Genomic DNA, 20,607 nt, shown 5'->3' with positions numbered 1-20,607 from the left:
AAAAATCTTCAATAAAATACTGGCAAGCTGATTGCAACAGCAAATCAAAAAATTTATCCATCATGATCAAGTAGGATTCATCCTGGGGATGCAAGGCTGGTTCAACATATGCAAGTCTATAAGCGTAATTCACCACATAAACAGAACCAAAAACAAAAACCACATGATTATCTCAATTGACGCAGAGAAGGCCTTTGACAAAATTCAACAGCCCTTTATGCTAAAAACCCTCAATAAACTCGGTATCGATGGAATGTATCTCAAAGTAATGAAAGCTATTTACAACAAACCAACACCAATATCATACTGAATGGGCAAAAACTGGAAGCATTACCTTTGAAATCTGACACTAGACAAGGATGCCCTCTTTCACCACTCCTATTCAATATAGTACTGGAAGTTCTAGCCAGAGCAATCAGGCAAGAAAAAGAAATAAAGGGTATTCAAATAGGAAAGGTGGAAGCCAAATTGTCTCTATTTGCAGACGACATGATAGTATACCTAGAAGACCCCATTGTCTCAGCCCAAAAACTCCTGAAACTGATAAGCAACTTCAGCAAAGTCTCAGGATATAAAATCGATTTGCAAAAATCACAAGCATTTTTCTACACCAATAACAGACTTAAAGAAAGCCAAATCAAGAACAAACTGCCATTCACAATTGCTACAAAAAGAATAAAATACCTAGGAATACAACTCACAAGGAACGTAAGGGACCTCTTCAAGGAAAACTACAAACCACTGCTCAACGAAATCAGAGAGGACACAAACAGATGGAGAAACTTTCCATGTTCATGGTTAGGAAGAATTAATATTGTGAAAATGGCTATACTGCCCAAAGTAATTTACAGAATCAACGCTATCCCCATCAAGCTACCATCGACTTTCTTCACAGAACTGGAAAAAACCACCATGAACTTCATATGGAACCAAAAGAGAGCCTGCATAGCCAAGTCAATTCTAAGCAAAAAGAACACAGCAGGGGGCATCATATTACTGGATTTCAAACTATACTACAAGGCTACAGTAATCAAAACATCATGGTACTGGTACCAAAACAGAGATATAGACCAATGGAACAAAACAGAGGCATTGGAGACAACACAACATATCTACAACCATAGATTCTTTGATAAACCTGACAAAAACAAGCAATGGGGAAAGGATTCCCTGTTTAATAAACGGTGTTGGGAAAACTGGCTAGCCATGAGCAGAAAGCAGAAACTGGACTCCTTCCTGACACCTTACAGTAAAATTAACTCCAGATGGATTAAAGACTTAAACATAAGACCTGGCACCATAAAAACCCTAGAAGAAAATCTAGGCAAAACCATCCAGGACATAGGAGTACGCAAGGACTTCATGAACAAAACACCAAAAGCATTGGCAACAAAAGCCAAAATAGACAAATGGGACCTAATGAAACTCCACAGCTTCTGCACGGCAAAGGAAACAGTCACTAGAGTGAATCGGCAACCAGCAGAATGGGAAAAAATTTTTGCAGTTCACCCATCTGACAAAGGGCTGATATCCAGAATTTACAAAGAACTCAAACAGATTTACAGGAAAAAAACAAACAAGCCCATTCAAAATTGGGCAAAGGATATGAACAGACACTTTATAAAAGAAGGCATATATGAGGCCAACAATCATATGAAAAAATGCTCATCATCACTGGTCATTAGAGAGATGCAAATCAAAACCACATTGAGATACCATCTCATGCCAGTTAGAATGGCGATCATTAAAAAATCTGGAGACAACAGATGCTGGAGAGGCTGTGGAGAAAAAGGAACACTTTTACACCATTGGTGGGAGTGTAAATTAGTTCCACCATTGTGGAAGACAGTGTGGCGATTCCTCAAGGCCTTAGAAATAGAAATTCTGTTTGACCCAGCAATCTCATTCCTGGGTATATATCCAAAGAACTATAAATCGTTCTACTATAAGGACACATGCACACGAATGTTCATTGCAGCACTGTTTACAATAGCAAAGACCTGGAACCAACCCAAATGCCTATCGATGATAGACTGGATTGGGAAAATGTGGCACATATACACCATGGAATATTATGCAGCAATCAGAAATGATTGAGTTCGTGTCGCTTGTAGGGACATGGATGAATCTGGAGAACATCATTCTCAGCAAACTGACACAAGAACAGAAAATCAAATACAGCATATTCTCACTCATAGGTGGGTGATGAAAAATGAGAACATATGGACACAGGGACGGGAGTACTAAACAAGGGGGTCTATTGGGGGGAAAAGGGGAGGGCCAGCAGGAGGGGGAGCTGGGGAGGGATAGCCTGGGGAGAAATGCCAAATGTGGGTGAAGGGGAGAAACGAAGCAAAATACACTGCCATGTGTGTACCTATGCAACTGTCTTGCATGTTCTGCACATGTACCCCAAAACCTAAAATGCAATAAAAAATTAAAAAAAAAAAGAGAAGCCAGCATCTATTTGAAACATGTAATATTTATGTTATTTAAAATATAGGGGTACTTTAATTGATCAGCAGTCTAATGGGACACAGAGGGCTTATAACTATTTACAAATGATATCTCTTTATTTTTGCAGTTAGAGATACCTCTGTGTATTTATCTTATATTTTTGTATCTATTCAGTGTCCGTGTGACACTATACATTAGAGACTATGCTAGAAGATTGCATGTGGCAAATGAGCTCAATTCAACTTGACTGTGAATCTGGAAATGACTGACTGTGGAGCCAAAATTGGGGCTTCTCCAAACAAAAATGATGGGTAAAAGTATTCAAGACAAGTGCTCCTGAGGGACATACTCAAAGGCAAGAAGCACACCGATTTTACTTATGTGTATATCTCCAGTGCCAAGAAGGTCTTGACACCTAATAACAGCTCAGTAATGGTTTGATTATTGTTAAAAAACAATTTAGCACTAAAGCTAATCTGTAATCCTTGACTATCTATAATTATTGTTAAACAGAATGCAGCTGGAGAAAACAAAGTAAGATCTTAATGAACAATGTGAAGTCATTCGTTTTTCAAACTCTGTATTTCTTGGGTAGTGTTTCCCAGGAATATGTAGGCTTTGTTATTCACCCAAATAACTTTAGGAACATTATACAATAGGTAAGAATTAAAAAAAATTGTCCATGGGAAGAACGAGTTCTAGAAAAATTAATCACATATTTAACTTTGAAAATTATGAATATGACTTATTTTCCATGAAAAATATGTATATGTAATTTAATTCCAAATGGTTTCTTAATTCTGAATAAAAGGATGCATGGGGCGGATAATTCACACCACGACAAATTATTACAATGTAACCTCCAATAGGTAACAGAGAAGTCCAATGTACTGAAAGAATACTGTTGATTTGGAATGACGTCCTAAAAAAAAATTCTAAATTTTATATTATTTTTCAAGTACAAAATACGGCTGATTCATTTAATTGACTTTGAAATCTGTTTTAATAGAACATCTCGTTTGCACAACCAGTCAGCTCCTAACATTTTGATTGCAAAATGAAAGGCATTTACTTTGATATCTTTAATTATCAGTCATTTAGAGGACAGTGTGAAACACACTTTTTCAATTGGTGTTTTAGAATCGTTGAGTCAAAGGAAGGGAATGACAAATTAGCCAGCTGGAGAGGAAAGAAACAGCCAGCTAGTGCTGCTAGTCTTGGTGGATACTTCAAAGTAAGATGAAAGGGAAATGAAGGGGCTGTTAGCCACACATACTCAATAAATAAAATACTAACATAATTTCACAGCATATTAATAACAAGTTAATATCACACTTAGAGACTTACTCAACATAATAAGTGCCATAAATGGGATCATCGATTTTTTCCCAGCCATATGGAAGCTCTGAAAAATAAAGAGTTATTTCTTTCGGTTAATAAAGAACAGATATCACATTTTCTAATAAAAAGTAATATAATTTAATTGTTCATGGATTGCAGAAATGGTCTACCAAAGTGGAACAAAGCATTCAGAGTCAGCAAGAAATTTCAGAACATATCACAGAAACTATAAGAGGCACTGACTTGAAAATTGGCAGTTAAAATACAGAGCTCTCTTCTCTGCAGATTTGCTGCTGGGTCTAGCCATTTATCTCATGAGAAATAGTAAGATGGCATGTCATCACGTTATCACCATTTAGTGCAATATAGAATGCAAATCACTTTCCTGAAAGTGCATATGGTTCTCTTATTTATTTGTATTGCTAAAGGAGCATTTCAGGACAAAGACCACATTTTCAAAATATATTTCTGAGTATAGCAAATTGTTTCTGATGACTAAAACAAAGCCATTATAAATTCTCAATTGATATCCCACAATTTGAGATGGTTAGCTTGCTCTTACTCCACATAGGTCAGAATTTGAACGCTGCCAATGTACTCTTTGGGCATATTTAAAACTAAGCTCTAAAATTGTGAACATACTTTCCTTAATAATATAGTTCATATTTTCAAATCTCCATGGCTAATTTTAATTCACACACACATATTTTAAAATATCAGCAATACTATAAATCCTATTATAGGTAAACACATGCTGTCTGAAAACTAGACTTTGCTTCATAATACTGTTTTCCAAATATGCCAAGGCTTTATAATTATTAACTCCTTCAAATATAAAGAATATTGTATTTTCTTGATAGATATGAATTTTTACATATATAGAATTTGAAACCTAAGATGTATTGACATGTTTAAATAATGTATTTCGGTGAAGCTTAAAAGTTTTATTATTATTATAGTAATAATACATATTACTCTTGACAAAGCACAGTTATCAAAAGAAAACTGGAATTATCTACAACCCTGCCACCCAGAAATAACCACTTTTAACATTTTGGTGAATATCCTTCAAATAATGTTCTATGCATATATGTGCAAATGCTTTTAAAAGAGATTACATCATATGGTGCATATTACTTTTATAGCCTGATATTTCTACTTAATAGAATATCAAGGATGTCATTCAATGTGAATGTGTGTTACTGCACAATATCATGTGTAAGATGGCAACAGCAGTAGTCTGCAGCGTGGCTAGAAACTGTAATTCTATCATTTTTCTATTATTGAATGTTTGGGACTTTCCAGTTTTTACTTGTTCTGTGTCATCTGTATTGGACCCGCTAAAATGTAAATCTTTTATCATTTTTCTATAATATAGTATGGGCAAATTCCTAGATGTGAAATTTTGGATCAAAGGGTATGCATTTTTTTATTGTTTTTGACATATATTGCCAGATTTCCACCTTCCCACTCACTTAAAAGTACTAATTTATAATCTCACTGAGAATGTATGAGTGATTTTGTTTCTCTGTATCATCAAATTAAACAGAGATCCACAATTCCTCATCCAAAACTTTTAGGAACATATACATTTTAGAATTTAGATTTTTTGCAATTTAAAAAGTTAACAGTGCAAATGCCTTCTCTTTCATAACACTCTAAGTAGAGTTGGGAAAAGCAGTTTATAATCTAACATATGAGTATTTCTGCAGCCAAAGATATGATTCATACTAGGAAGGATACCTTAATAAACTTACAGCACCAAATTTTTGAGCACCTTAAGAAATCTTTCTTTCAGAAGGATAGTAAGAGTAAAACTTTACTGAGTATTGTCTGTGGTTTGAATACCGACAGATTTTCTAGGTACTAAATCATTTTATCATGCCAACAACTCAGGACTCAAAAACCTTGTACTCTAGTTCCAGTAAGCTTAACTAATTTAAATATCAATTCAGAAACTCTATCACAGCATAAACACCACTTAATTTAGGTTAAGGAGAGTAACTATCCAGATGGTTTTCACCAAATCCCCCAAGCTACTGGCAAATTCATCTAGTAAAAAGGAACTCATTTGACAAGTATCTACTGAGTGCCTTTTATAAACAGCTCATCCAAAACCTTTTTGATAAGCAGCTCAACCTAAAGTAAAATAATATACAGAGGTCAGCAATTAATATTATGCATATTTATTATTCATTTATTAATATGGTTCAATACAGGGATATGTATTTATAAGAGGTTTAATATCTTATAAATGCAATAATATATAAAACAATCATGTTCAATAAATATAAAGAGTAAAAGCCTAACATAGTTAACTTACAAATACAGTCCTACTTCTTAATGCCAATGCCATATGGAAGCACTTCATGGTCAGTTTGTACAATTATCTTTTATAAAGTAAATGATTCCTTCAGTTTATTTACTAGTTCTAAGCAATGTATCTCAGAAAGGCAGAGTTCAATGATTCTTTATCTTTGTCAGATTTACAATGCCAAATTTCCTGGGTACAATTTATTATATATTATACTTTCCCACTTGCCATCAACCAGTCCTCATCCATATTTAGGGGAGAATCTGCTTTATTTTTCATAATATATCAATATATTTTGTTTGTTTGTTTCATATTTCCAAAGTAAACTATTATTGCATGCTAAAACAAAATTATATATTATAAACATTTGTATTTTAAGAACTGTTAGGGGTCCTAGACTCACTTTGAGGCAAAATTATACACTAGTTCTAACCTTATGTTACGAAGAGCATCATTTGTTTCATTTTGAATATTTTCAAGGAACTGATGGAAGAACCTCACAAGAAGCCAACAACAGATACATACATTGCTTCATTTGTAGCAGAATGGTTGTAAAAATATACAACTAATGTTTTAAAAGGTACTTGTATATGTGTATGTATGTGTATATATTAATGTGTACCTGTATGTGTTGGCATGTGTGTGTTTGTGTGTATTCCTCGGATATTTTGCTTCAAAAACAAAGAAACATTTAAGCTAGAATGTTAATGAAAAATCACAATGTTCACAAGTTTTTCTTCACTTGTAAAAAAAGACAAGTCATAAACGTTTTAACTTTATATACTGAAGAGTACACATTTAGATGATGAAAAACTAAGAAAGTTAAGAATTATCTTTCACTGTGAAAATTAAGCTATTTGGACTTGGATTAGTTTTAGAAAAACAACTGCTGCTTCTTTAAATTAAGCTAACAGATGAGAAAAAGAATTTCCAACATTGTACTATTTGCCTAATCAGACAAGCATGTACCTTGGAGCTCTTGGGTCCTAGGTTATTTAGAATACTGTATTCAACAATACCTGACAAATCTGTGGATGATTAAGGTCACACTGATGAAAGAATAATATACACTATGTAACAGGAAAAAGTAAATACTTGAGATCAGCAAGGTTAATGCTGTATTAAGAACTGTTTTAATTGAGATTTTCTTCAGGCCATGGAACCATGGAGCAAATTCAGTGATGAAATATTCCTACCCTGAACAACGTCTAGATTAATTTGCAGTCAATCATATCAGCTTTGTAAAACTGGAATAAAAACAAAAGACTAAACAGGCACTCAGCTTTGCCTGGATTCTGCCACAGTTAACGTGCTATATATTTTTAATTTAATTGTGATTCACAAATATTATTTTATTTACTTACATTTTAGTCAGGTACACTTTCATGACAGAAAACAGAGACAGATTTATGCTAGCTCAATTTTTAGGCTACAAATGGGAAACTTGTAGAAATCCAAGGACAACAGTTTTTTATTTCTTTTATTTCTTTTTTTTGTGTGTGTGTGTGACAGGGTCTTACTATGTTGCCCAGGCTGACCTCAAATTCCTGTGTTCAAGCAATCCTCCCACCTCAGCCTTCTGCATAGCACAGACTACAGGCATGTGTCGCTGGCTGCAAAGACAGTATTTTTTAAGGAAATGGAATCCACATCCTAGAAAGCTGCAAGGAACCTATCATAAATATCTCAAGATATCTCACAAGGATCCTTTTGGTCTCTTTGATTGTCTGTCTTTTGAACTACAGTATGTCTTTTATTTTGGTGCATCTGTGTCTTTCTCTTGGCTCCTTTCACTCTGGGCATATTGTTCCTTGTCTTCAAGTGACTGGCTACTTCTATTTGCTCATCTTGCATGTGTCCTAGAATAGCCACCTCATACCTGGCTATATGTTGCTTTTTATCTCAAGAGCTGCTATCAATACTTTATTGTCTCAGTTTCCTAGTTCAGTATCCCATCTCCACAAAGAATTCATTGGCCCAGTTGATTTTCTTCAAAATAGTTCCAAGTTACTTGGTTTGGCCAAGCAATGTGATGGCTGCCCTCCAATCAACAATATACCTACAGATTAATCAGATATGGCCTGGGGTGTGTCCCTTTGGAAGATACAGAACCTGTCCAATCAACAAGCTATGGATGGGAAGTGTAACAAACTTGTATTGTAAGAAAAATAGCTTTAAAAATAAAGAAACACTTCAATAGCATGAAATAGATACTGGACCTTCCAAATAAATGATCTAATGCTTTATAAATAACATCTCTAACAATAGCTTTGACTCAAGGTTAACATCAGTAAAAAGATATCCACACACCTATATTGTGCACTGAGAAGGGCGCCTCTATAGTATACTTGCCAAAAATAAATAACCTTATGCGTGTGTATTTAACAGTTGGGGTTCCATTGTGTTGCCCAAGCTGAACTCAAACTTCTGGGTTCAAGCAATCCCCTTCCCTCAGCCTCCTGAGTAGCTGGAACCACAGTGCACACCACTGTGCCTGGCCAAGAATGCCATTTTGATCATGAGAAATGTATGACAAACTCAAATGAAGGGACATTCAATGAAGTAACTGGCCAGTACCCTTAGAAAGGGTCAAAGTCATGAAAGAGAAAAAGCAGACTAGGTTATTATCACAGAGTGAAGGAGAATATGGAGACATGATGACTAAATGCATTGTGGGATAATGGACTGGATCCTGAACCAGAAGAAGGGCATTAGTGGAGGAACTGGATAAGATTGGTAGATTAGTTAACAGTCTATATGGATGCTCATTTCCTGGGTTCAATGATTATACTTATGAAAGATGTAAATGTTAGGGGCAGCTAAGTGGGAGTTATGTGAAACCACTTTGTCCTATTTTTATAATGTTTTAGAAGTCTAAAATAGCTTCAAAATGAAAATATTGAAAAATCTAGGTCGCTTACTCTTACTATTGATTAGAGGGCTTCTACTCACTATTTACTTATTTTAAAAACCTTATTTTTTCAACTTTTACTTTAGTTTCAGTGGAGTACATGTGCAGGTGTCTTATTTGGGTATATTACATGATGCTGAGGTTTGGGGTATGAATGATCCCATCACCTAGGTACTGAGCATTGTACACAACAGTTAGTTTTTCAACTTTTTTCCCCCTCCTTCCCTTAACCTTCTAGTAGTCCCAACTGTCTATTGTTGCCATATTTATGTACATCAGTACCCAATGTTTAGCTCCCATGTATAAGTGAGAACATGCAGTATCTGATTTTCTCTTCCTGCATTAATTTGCTTAGGATAATGGTCTCCAGCTGCATCCATGTTGCTGCAAAGGACATGATTTCATTATTTTGTATGGCTGCATAATTAGTATTCCATGGTGTATATAGGTACCACATTTGCTTCATCCAATCCACCATTGATGTGCACCTAGGTAGATTCCATGTCTTTGCTATTGTAAATAGTGCTACAGCAAAAATATATGAGTGCACGTGTCTTTTGGTAAAATAATTTGTTTTCTTTTGGGTGTACTCCCTGTAATAGAACTGCTTGGTAAACTAGTAGTTCTGTTTTCAGCTCTTTGAGAAACTATCAAACTGCTTTCCATATAAGTGTTCCCCTTTCTTTGCAGCTTCACCAACATCTGTTGTTTTTTGAGTTTTTATTAATAGCCATTCTAACTGGTGTAGGATGGTATCATTTCTGTGGTTTGAGTTGCATTTCTCTGATGATTAGTGATGTGGAATAGCTTTTTGTATGTTTGTTGGCTGCTTGTACATTTTCTTTTGCGGAGTGTCTGTTCATGTCTTTTGCCCATTTTTAGATAGTTTTTTGTTTTTTGCTTGTTCAATTGTTTAAGTTTCTTATGGATTTTGGATACTAGATCTTTGTCTTATACATAGTTTGCAAAAATTTTCTCCCATTCTGTAGATCTTTTTACTCTGTTGATAGATCCTTTTGTTGTGCAGAAGCTCTTTAGTTTAACTGGGTCCAACTTGTCAATTTTTGTTTTTGTTGCAATTGCTTTTTGAGGACTTAGGCATAAATTCTTCCCCAAGGCTGATGTTTAGAATTGTATTTTCAAGGTTTTCTTCTAGGATTTTTATAAGTTTGAGGTCTTACACTTAAGTCTTTAATTCATCTTGAGTTATTCTTTGTATATAGTGAAAGGTAGGGGTCCAGTTTCATCCTTCTGCATATGGCTAGCCAACTATCCCAGCACCACTTATTGAATAGGGAGTCCTTTCCTGTTGCTTATTTTTGTTGACTTTGTAAAAGACTAGATGACTGTAGGTGTATAGCTTTGTGTCTGGGTTCTCCATTCTGTTCCATTCATCTATGTCTCTGCTTTTGTACCAGTTCCATGCTGTTTTGGCTACTGTAGCCCTACATTATAGTTTGAAGTCAAGTAATGTGATCACTCCTGTTCAGGTCTTTTGCTTTGACTATTTGGGCTTTATTGGGGGATTCCACATGAATTTTAGCATACTTTTCTAATTCTGTAAAAAATGGTATCAGTAGTTTGATAGGAATAGCATTGAATCTGTAGGTTGCTTTGGGCTATATGGCAATTTTGGTATTGATTCTTCCAATCCATGAGCATGGAATGTTTTTCCATTTGTTTGTGTAATTTATGATTTCTTTTAGCAGTGTTTTGTAGTTCTCCTTGTAGAGATCTTTCACCTTCTTGGTTAGATGTATTCCTAGGTATTTGTGTGTGTGTGGCTACTGTAAATGGAATTGTATTCTGGGATTTGGCTTTCAGTTTGAATACTACTGGTTTATGGAAATGCTACCGATTCTTGTATCCTAAAACCTTGCTAAAATTGTTTACCAGTTCTAACAGCCTTTTGGCAGAGTCTTTAGTATTTTCTAAGCATAGGATCATATCATCAGTGACGAGAGATAGTTTGGCTTATTTTCCTATTTGGATGCATTTTATTTCCTTCTCTTGTCTAATTGCTATGGCTAGCAGTTCCAGTACTATGTTAAAATGGAGTACTGAGACTGGGCATATTTGTCTTCTTCTAATTGTCAAGGGGAATGCTTCCAGTTTTGGCCCCTTCAGTGTGATGTTGGCTGTGGGTCTGTCACAGATGGCTCTTATTATTTTTAGGTGTGTTCCTTCAACACTTTGTTTCTTGACGATTTTTATTATGAAGTGATATTGGATTTTATTGAAAGCTTTTTCTGTGTCTACTGGGATGATCAGTTTTTGTTTTTAATTCTATTTATGTGGTGATTCATATTTATTGATTTGCCTATGTTGACTCAACCTTGCATGCTAGGAATGATGCCTACTTGATCATGGTGAATTAACTTTTGGATGTGCTATTAATTTAGTTTGCTAATATTTTGTTGAGGATTTTTGCATCTATGTTCACCAAAAATACTGGCCTATAGCTTTCTTTTTTTCATTGTGTATTGCCAGGTTTTGTTATCATGTTCACACTTTATTAATATAAAATCAGATACATAGAACACTAGATTCATTTTTATAGAACTGAAATTTAAATAAAATGAGAATGTAAGATTTTTTTTCACTTATATTCTTGTTTTATACTGTGTTATTATTATTTTTGAGACAGAGTATCACTCTGTCACCCAGACTGGAAGACAGTGGCACAATCTTGGCTCACTGCAACCTCCACCTCCTGGGTTCAAATGATTCTGATGCCTCAGCCTCCTGAGTAGCTGGGAATACAAGCAAGCACCACTACACTCAGCTAATTTTTTGGTATTTTTAGTAAAGACAGGTAGCACCATGTTGGCAAAGCTGGTCTCCAACTCTCGACCTCAGGTGATCCACTCGCCTTGCCCTCCCAAAGTGCTGGATTACAGGTGTGCACCACCATTCCCAGCCTTGTGTTGATGTTTTTCAATAGCTATATTCAAGAGAATCACTTTTAATTTTGCTATTTTACCTTTTATTTATTTTTCTTCTGTTGTCTTTCTCCTCTCTGGAAAAACTTGGTAAACACAACATTCATGTTTAAATGCAGCTGCATCCTAGGCCCTAGCAGTAACAGATTCAGTAACAGGAGTGCTAAATCTAGAGTGGCACTGTTCCTTTCTAAGGAGGCAGTGTCTTGTATGGACCACAACAAGGATTGTTTATGTAAATTCACGTAAGGTTATATGGAGGTGGTTCTGGTAGGCAGACCAGAATGGACCTTCTAGTCCAGGAAGGCAGACCAATTTAGAAATCATACAACGTACTAAGATATTAGAGACAGAGGCAGAAACCAGAAACCATATCTTTCGACCCTGTATTACTTTAGATTGACTAGTCTTTCTTTAGAAAAAAACAAAAATTGAGGTTCTCATTTTAGAGGTAATGACTTTCAAATAGAAAATAAGAATATATAAAATTTCCATAGGTTAAGTAATGTAGTATATTGTATGATACTAGCTAATAATCACATTAAAATCTTTTCCTACAATATTTTAGATTTTTTCTGTATAACTAGTATACAAATTGAGAAATATAACTCAATTTTCCTGTAAAAGTTATACACCTTTTGCTCCTATGTGGTCTTTAGGAGTTTTAGGAATCCTTAGTACAAGAGAGATTATTAAAATATGAAGTGTATTTTTAGAATTAAGAAGAAAAGAAGGAAGAGAAAGATAATTGTGCAATAAAATATACAATAGATGACATTTTGCTAACAAACTGTAGTATATCTTTGTCTCTTTTCCTATATGTGAAATTGCATTTGATACTGCAAATGTAAATCCCGCACACATCCTTTTTCTTAAAAAACAAAACAAAACGAATTCCACACATTAATGAAAGCTAACCACAGTCCCATTACCTTACATACAGGTAAAGCTAGGGGTGTAGCCCTTCAGACCTTTTTCCATGTATCAAGGTTCCAGTTTGCTCCTCTTTACCAGAAATCTTAGTTCCATTTAGTCAGGAAAACAAACAACTAAACCAAAACCAAAGAAAGAACTAAAAAACCTAAAACTGATCATAGAAAATGTTGCTCCTATACATTCCACTTTCTTTCATGTTTCTCAGATACTGTGTACATAGAGGAACACAACCCAGTCACTATCATGGAAATGTAGGCTATGAAGTCTTTATTTATGAGCTCTGGGTATTGGAGATTTACTATTTTTACAGTGGAAAGGAAAACTAGCTGAGCTGTATACTACAGTGATGATATTTAATTCATATTATCAAGTGGAGTCAACCTGAGTACTCAATTACACCATATTATAATAAAATATTAAAATACTGACCATGATTTTATGGGCTGGTTGTTGATGAAAGATGTGATTGTATGGAAAATTTCAAATACATTTATTCCTTAACATATCTTATCAAATTTAAATAGAAAATGGATGTGATTTTCTTGGCAGCTACTGATGCTTGAACAATATGTACTCAATAGTATTTTGGGGATTCAGGGACTCTTTACCATCTGGAGAAAAACTGTGAAGCTTTGCAACACTAACTTAAATATGACATCTATGTATTTGAGATGGTGATAAGAAGTGGTGGCAGAAAAGCATGGCACTACAAAGGATGTTGTCTGGCAAAGACTTAGCACGGGTCACCTTTGGTTTAAGGCTGCAAGCGGCATTACAAGGTCAAAACATGATGAACCCAGTAGGTCTTTGCCTTTATATTTCTAGTACTCTGTAGAAAGGGCTGGCTACAAAGAAAGATTTGGGAAGCAACTATATGTGGAAGACTTCAAAATATGCATCTCCAGTTTTAACATCAATAAGCCTGTGTTAATCCACCCATCCATCTATTTATCATCATCATTATCCATTTCTTCATAGTTGTGTTCTTATGTACACATAAGAACTTATGTAAACATCCTGGACTCTTATAGTGTAAAGGCTGACATATATATTTTATCCTCTCTACTTACTCCTTAAAAACAGTAAATATCTACTAAGAGAACAATAAAGGCACCCATAACCTACATCTACAACAGAATGAGGAGAAAGAAAATAATATGAACTTCAAAAGTTATATGTAAGTAGGGATGTGAATGCTCCAATCCAATGCAGCCAGCTAGTGTCATAGTGGAAACTGTGCAGAAAGGAAGGGAGGGTCTAGCAGGTTTGAGGTAAGGTGGGAAAACAGTAAAATCATGCTTAGAAAGGTAAATTCCCATTCCGAGTGAAAAAATGTTTCTAACAAACCTGGTTGATCAGAACACAACTATGAAGAATTGAAAGAAAGGTGTTTGAGAGTGAGTAGAGTAACAGTCTTGGGAAAGTCCAGCTTCTGAAGAAGAGGGGGATATTAGTGGTGGGGGATGTCCCTGGGAGACTTGGTTATGAAGGAAAAAAGTATGAGATGAATATCAAGTATCTGCAGATAAGTTCACAAGACACACCAACTGCTCTCCCTGAAAAAAAAAAAAAAAAAAAAAATGGCATCCACTGAGGAATCTGCGCTTCATGAAAGCAACAGAAGAGGGTGCTCATGAACTAAAAAAATGTAATCCACAAAGTCCTTTACTTTTGCTTACATGCAACTTATTGCTGGTCTAGGAACAAAAGGGATTTCAAATAGAACAAACAAACAAAAGCAGACAGTAGTTACAGAAAGTTACTATAAGAATATAATCAGAAAATGACAACCAAAACAATTCAGCTAATGAAAATTTCCCTCAAGAGAAAACAAAAACAAAATTGCAAACAAGAAAATTATAATGATACCTACAGATATTTTAAGACAAATGTTTATAAATAAAAACACCATTTTGAATAAGATATTTAAAAGCTCTGAACATTAATGGACAACGAACAGACAGATAGTAAAAGAAAGTGGACAAAAATGATGAAATAAAATTTTTTAAAAATCTAGAATGATTAAACCACAAGGTGCCAAAGAGAAAATAGAGTGAACTGAAAACATGAGGACTACTGAGGAAAGCCATGGCAATAGCCAAGATAATGTAAATGAAATAAACAAAAAGATAAAAAGAATCGGAGTGGTCAATAATACAGAAGGTAGGCAGAGATAATCCAGCATATGTATAATTGGAATCATGAAGAAGAAAATATAATAGAACTAATACATAAAACTGTGATCCAAGAAAAATTTCCATATAGCCAGAAAAACTGTCCCCAAACAGTCAAATCCAAAATACATACTAGTAAGTCATTAGACTTTAAAAGATAGAGAAAACATGGCTAGAAGATAAGCTCCTTATAATGGAAATATCAAATTAACATTAAATCTCTGGAAGAACATACACATCTAGAAAACAGTGAAGTGGCATTTTAAAGAGTCTCAAAGAAAGTTTGACCTAAGGATTTTATATCCAGCCAAACTGTACTTCAAGTATCATTATCACCCTCTACTATCACGTATGCAAGCAAACACACACATACACACACATGCCCCCCCAACACAAAAATACACACCCTACAAATAGTCCATCTACCCAAGGTCCCTTCCTGACACATACCTACTTAATTAAACCAAGCTACTCAGGCAAGAGATAATTTGAGGCAAGGACTAATGGTAATCATTCAACACATTTCATTGCAGATAGATTTAAGCTCAAAGGTGGGGACAAAAGTAGAAGAATAATTTGTAAATGTCTTATGTGTAGACAATAGGGAAATAATGTAATTTAAAAAGGGAGGAGGGGGGAAAAAAAGTAGAATGGCCAATGAGTTCATGGACTATTGCTTAGGCAACATGTAGGAGTTAATGAATATCATTTAAAGTTGACAAGTGAATAAGGGGCTTAAAAAAGTTATCAGTAAAAAGGCAAACATTAGAACACAAATGAAAACCATCCTACATACCACAATAAATAAAATAAAGAAAATAAGCTATATAGAGAAATAAACAGTCATAATATAACATGGGCAATAAATAAAATATGATAGAGCTAAAACCAAACATAGAATTGAATGCAATTTACCTTTCTTATTAACATTTTCTATTTGGCTTATAAAGAAAAACTTGACTCCATCCTGTAAAGATGACACACATTTTAGCTTTCTGAGAAAGCTAAAAATAAAGTTTGGGCAAAGATAGGCCTGACAAATAGGAAAAATAAAACAGGGTTTACAGTCTTTGTATTAGATGGAGGAATTCAAGTCAAAAGCATTAAATATGACAAAGAATCCTACTTTATAACAACAAAGGTCACAATTCATATGCTCTACAGTTATCAATATTTGTGTGCCAAATAATATAAACCACCTTCACAAAACAGTAATTACAGGAGTTGTGAGGGAAAATACACTAACAAGAAGTACTTTGACTATTTTCAGTCTAAGAGAGATAAAGTTGACAAAATTATAGATATGGAAGAACTAAATAACATCTTTAATTAGGCAGATCTTTCGCTCTTATTCCCTTTCTTTCCAGCCATCTTTCTTTCTCCAATTTGGTATTCCAATAATAGAAAACACATATCCTTCTCAAGTATGTATCAAACAGTCTCCAAAATTGTATATATGTAAATTACAAAAAGTCTTAAGTTTCACAAAGCAGAAATAGTGCAAACAATAATCTCTGACCGTAATGCAATAAAATCTAGATGCCAGTATGAAAATTATGATCAAAGAAAATTTCTTCCAGAAAAATAAGAACTCAAAAAACTCTAGATCCAAAGAGGAAATGTAAACTGAAATTGCTTATTTTCTATAATGAATGAGTAAAAATAGTAAATAAAAATCTATAACACACAATTAAAATGGTGACCAGAGGAAATTTTATTATACACATAGAGGAATGGAAATAATAAAAGTAAATTTACAATTTAAAAAGCTATAAAAAGAACAAAGGAACCTCTACAGACAACACACACACACACACACACACACACACACACACACACACACGGAAAACAATAAAAGCAAAAATGAATATTGTACAAAACTGAAAAATAGTAACACTAATAAAATGCTATTACTTGTTTTTAAAAAGCAAGATAAACACTAGCTACCTTAAGATTAAAAAGAGGTAAGTCATATGTAACAAAGTAAGAAGTACCAACAAGGACGCAATAATAAAAATAAATAGCCAACATTTGGAAATAACCTTAAGTGTCCATCAACAGATGAATGAAGAAAATGTGCTGTGTATATACAATGGAGTACTATTCAACCATAATAAAGAATGAGATCCTATCACCTGCAACGACAACTAGAAGGCATTATATTAAGTGAAACAAGCCAGAAAGACAAATGTCACATGTTCTCATCCAGTTTTGGGAGCAAAAACTAAAAACAACTGAACTCATGAATATATAGAGGATAACGATGGTTACCACAGGCTGGAAAGGGTAATAGGGGAAGTGGAGATAGTTAAAGGGCACAAAAATACAGTTAGATAGAATAAGAGTTAGTATTTCATTGCATAACAGGGTAACTATAGTCAACAATATTTTATTGTACATTAAAAATATCTAAAAGAATATAATTGAAATATTTGTAATACAAAGACACATGAAGTGATGGATATCCCATTTATCCTCACTTATTATGCATTACATGCCTATACTAAAATATCTCCTGTATCCCATAAATACATGCATATGCTATGTATCCATAAAAATAAAGTAACACCTGGCACAAACGTATGCTAACAATTTTTTTTTTGAGAGACAGAGACTCACTCTGTTGACAGGCTGGTGTACAGTGGTGTGATCTCAGTTCACTGCAACCTCAGCCTCCCAGGTTCAAGCGATTCTCCTGCCTCGGCCTCCTGAGTAGCTAGGACTATAGGCAAGTGCCACTATGCTCAGCTAATTTTTTGTATTTTTAGTAGAGACAGGGTTTCACAGTATTAGCCAGGATGGTCTCAATCTCCTGACCTTAGGGATCCACTGCCTTGGCTTCTCAAAGTGCTGGGATAACAGGCATGAGCCACTATGCCTGGCTCACTAACAGAATTTTAAAATCTGAATAAAATGGGCAATTTCTTAGAAAACTATAATTGATGAAAATGAGCCCCAGATAACTAAATTAGACAGGTTTTTAGTTGATTTACCATAGTAATCTCCAAGTATACAGTAAACAAATGTAACGAGATAAGACTAGGCTCAGTGGCTCACACCTGTAATCTTAGCATTTTGGGAAGCCAAGGCAGGAGACCACTTGAAGTAAGGAGTTTGAGACCAGCCTGGCCAACATGATGAAACCTTGTCTCTACAAAATATATAAACATTAGCTGCTGTGATGGTGCACATCTGTAATCCCAGTTACTTGGGAGGCTGAGGCAGGAGAATCACTTTAACCCAGGAGGCAGAGGTTGCACAAAGCCGAGATCATACCACTGCACTCCAGCCTGGGTGACATATGAGACTCTGTCTCAATTTAAAAAAAAAGAAATGATGTGAGTACTAGGGGTAAATTCCTTTATAATCCAGGTATAAAGAAAGGCTTTCTTATGAGGATTCAAACTTGACAAATTTAACTACATAAAAACAGAAAAGAATATCTTCTATAGCTCAAGGTACCATAACTAATACTAAAAGATAAATGATTAACTGAGATAAAATATTTGTAACATATCAGTGATAAAGAGCTACTCTCCTTAATAAAAAAACTTTTTTAAATAGAAGGGGGAAGAAACCCTAATAACCTAATAGAGGAATATGCAAAAGCCAGGAACAGAGAGTTCACATATGTATATACAAATATTGAGACATCATTCCCTATCAGACACAAAAATTCAAAAGCTTGGCTGGATATCCAAGACGGCTGAATAGGAACAGCTTTAGAGTGCAGTTCCCAGTGAGAACGCAGAGGGTGAGTGATCACCACATTTCCAAATGAGTTTTTACTGCCCACACACCAGGAGATTCCTGGGTGGAAAAGCACCACGATTCTCCAGCACATCTATTTAAGCTGGCGTAGCAGGTTTCCGCACAAAAACTCACACAATTCTGGGCGGCCATTTCACTGGCACCTGGAACACCTGGGGGACAGAGTCTCCCATTCAACTTAAAAAAAGGGGGATGAAATAGGGAGCCAGGTGATCTGGCTCAGCAGGTCCCACCCCCACAAAGACCAGCAACCTGAAACACTCTGGATTGAAAGTTTCAGAGCAAGCACAGCTGGACCCAGGATGGTCCAGTTCTGTGGGGGGAAGGGCATCTGCCATTACCAAGGGAGTCCACCAATACCAAGGCAGTCCACCATTACTGAGGTAGTTCACCATTACCGAGGCAGTCTGCCATTACAGAGACAGTCCACCATTACTGAGGCAGACCACCATTACCAAGGCAGTTCTAACTATACCTCTATAAACAAAACTGCAAGGAAGTTCACACAGCAGTTGGGCAGAGCCCATGGCAGCTCAGCAATGCCTCTGCTGGCAGACTGCAAATAGGCTACCTCCTCGCTGAACAGGGCATCCCTAAAAAGAAGGCAGCAGCACATCAGGAACTTATAAATAAAGCCTTACCTTCCCAGGACAGACCACCAGGGAAAAAAGGCAGTTATGAGTTCCTCTGCAGCAAACTTAGATATACCTTCCCAGCAACTCTGAACAGAACAATGGAGCTCCTAGCTCAGCACTTGAGCTCCTATAAGGGACAGACTGTCTCCTCAAGCAGCTCCCCAACCCCCATATATCCAAAGAGACACCTCATAAAGGAAAGCTCAGGCTGACTTCTGGCAGGTGTCCTTCTGGGAAAAAGATAGCAGAAGATGAAACTGTCAGCAACCCTTACTGTTCTGCAGCTGCCGCAGGTGATCCCCAGGCAAGCAGGGTCTGGAGTGGACCTCCAGCAGTCCTACAACAGAGTTTTTAATGACCTACAAAGAAACTTGACTCTGACATAATAATAGTGGAAGACTTTAACACTCCACTGTCAATATTAGACAGATCAACAAAACAAAAAATTAACAAGGATATCCAAGATTTGAACTCAGTTCTGGACCAAGCAAACCTAATAGATATATATAGAATTCTCCACCCCAAATCCACAGAATATACATTCTTCTCAGCACTGCATCACACCCACTCTAATATTGACCACGTAATTGGAAGTAAATCAATCCTCAGCAAATGCAAAAGAAGAGAAATCATAACTATCAGTCTCTCAGACCACAGTGCAATCAAATTAGAACTCAGGATTAAGAAACTAACTCAGAACCGCACAACTTCATGGAAACAGACATAAAGATGTTCTTTGAAACCAATGAGAATGAAGACGCAACATACCAGAATCTGGGACACATTTAAAGCTGTGTCTACAGGAAAATGTATAGCAATAAATGCCCAAATGAGAAGCAATGAGAGATCTAAAATTGACACAATATCATCAAAATGGAAAGAGCTAGAGTAGTAAGACCAAGAAAACCTCAAAAGCTAGCAGAAGATGAGAAATAACTGATCAGAGCAGAACTGAAGGAGACAGAGACACAAAAAACCCTTCAAAAAATTGGTTGATTTTTGAAAAGATCAACAAAATAGATAGACCACTAGCCAGATTAATAAAAAAGAAAAGGAGAGAAGAATCAAATAGATGCAATAAAAAACAATAAAAGGGATATCACCACAGATTCCACAGAAATACAAA

General features: G+C 35.4%; 1 protein-coding gene across 45 annotated transcripts in view; it reads right to left on the bottom strand.

The window, feature by feature from the left end:
• The window catches only part of MAGI2 (membrane associated guanylate kinase, WW and PDZ domain containing 2), a 1,508,583-nt gene that overhangs the window by 347,878 nt on the left and 1,140,098 nt on the right, over positions 1–20,607 (bottom strand). For all 45 annotated transcript variants that reach the window (XR_004728308.3, XM_035254988.3, XM_035254993.3 and 42 more), the window contains one exon: positions 3,805–3,862. Coding sequence is in view for 44 of the 45 variants with exons in the window: in XM_035254988.3 (XP_035110879.1) it covers positions 3,805–3,862 (58 nt within the window). In the remaining variant the exon portion in view is untranslated. The remainder of the gene's footprint in view (positions 1–3,804; positions 3,863–20,607) is intronic.

Source organism: Callithrix jacchus, chromosome 11, assembly GCF_049354715.1.
Source record: "Callithrix jacchus isolate 240 chromosome 11, calJac240_pri, whole genome shotgun sequence".
NCBI lineage: Eukaryota > Metazoa > Chordata > Mammalia > Primates > Cebidae > Callithrix > Callithrix jacchus.
Note: the sequence above shows the minus strand (reverse complement) of the source record. Positions and strands in the feature narration are given on the sequence as shown.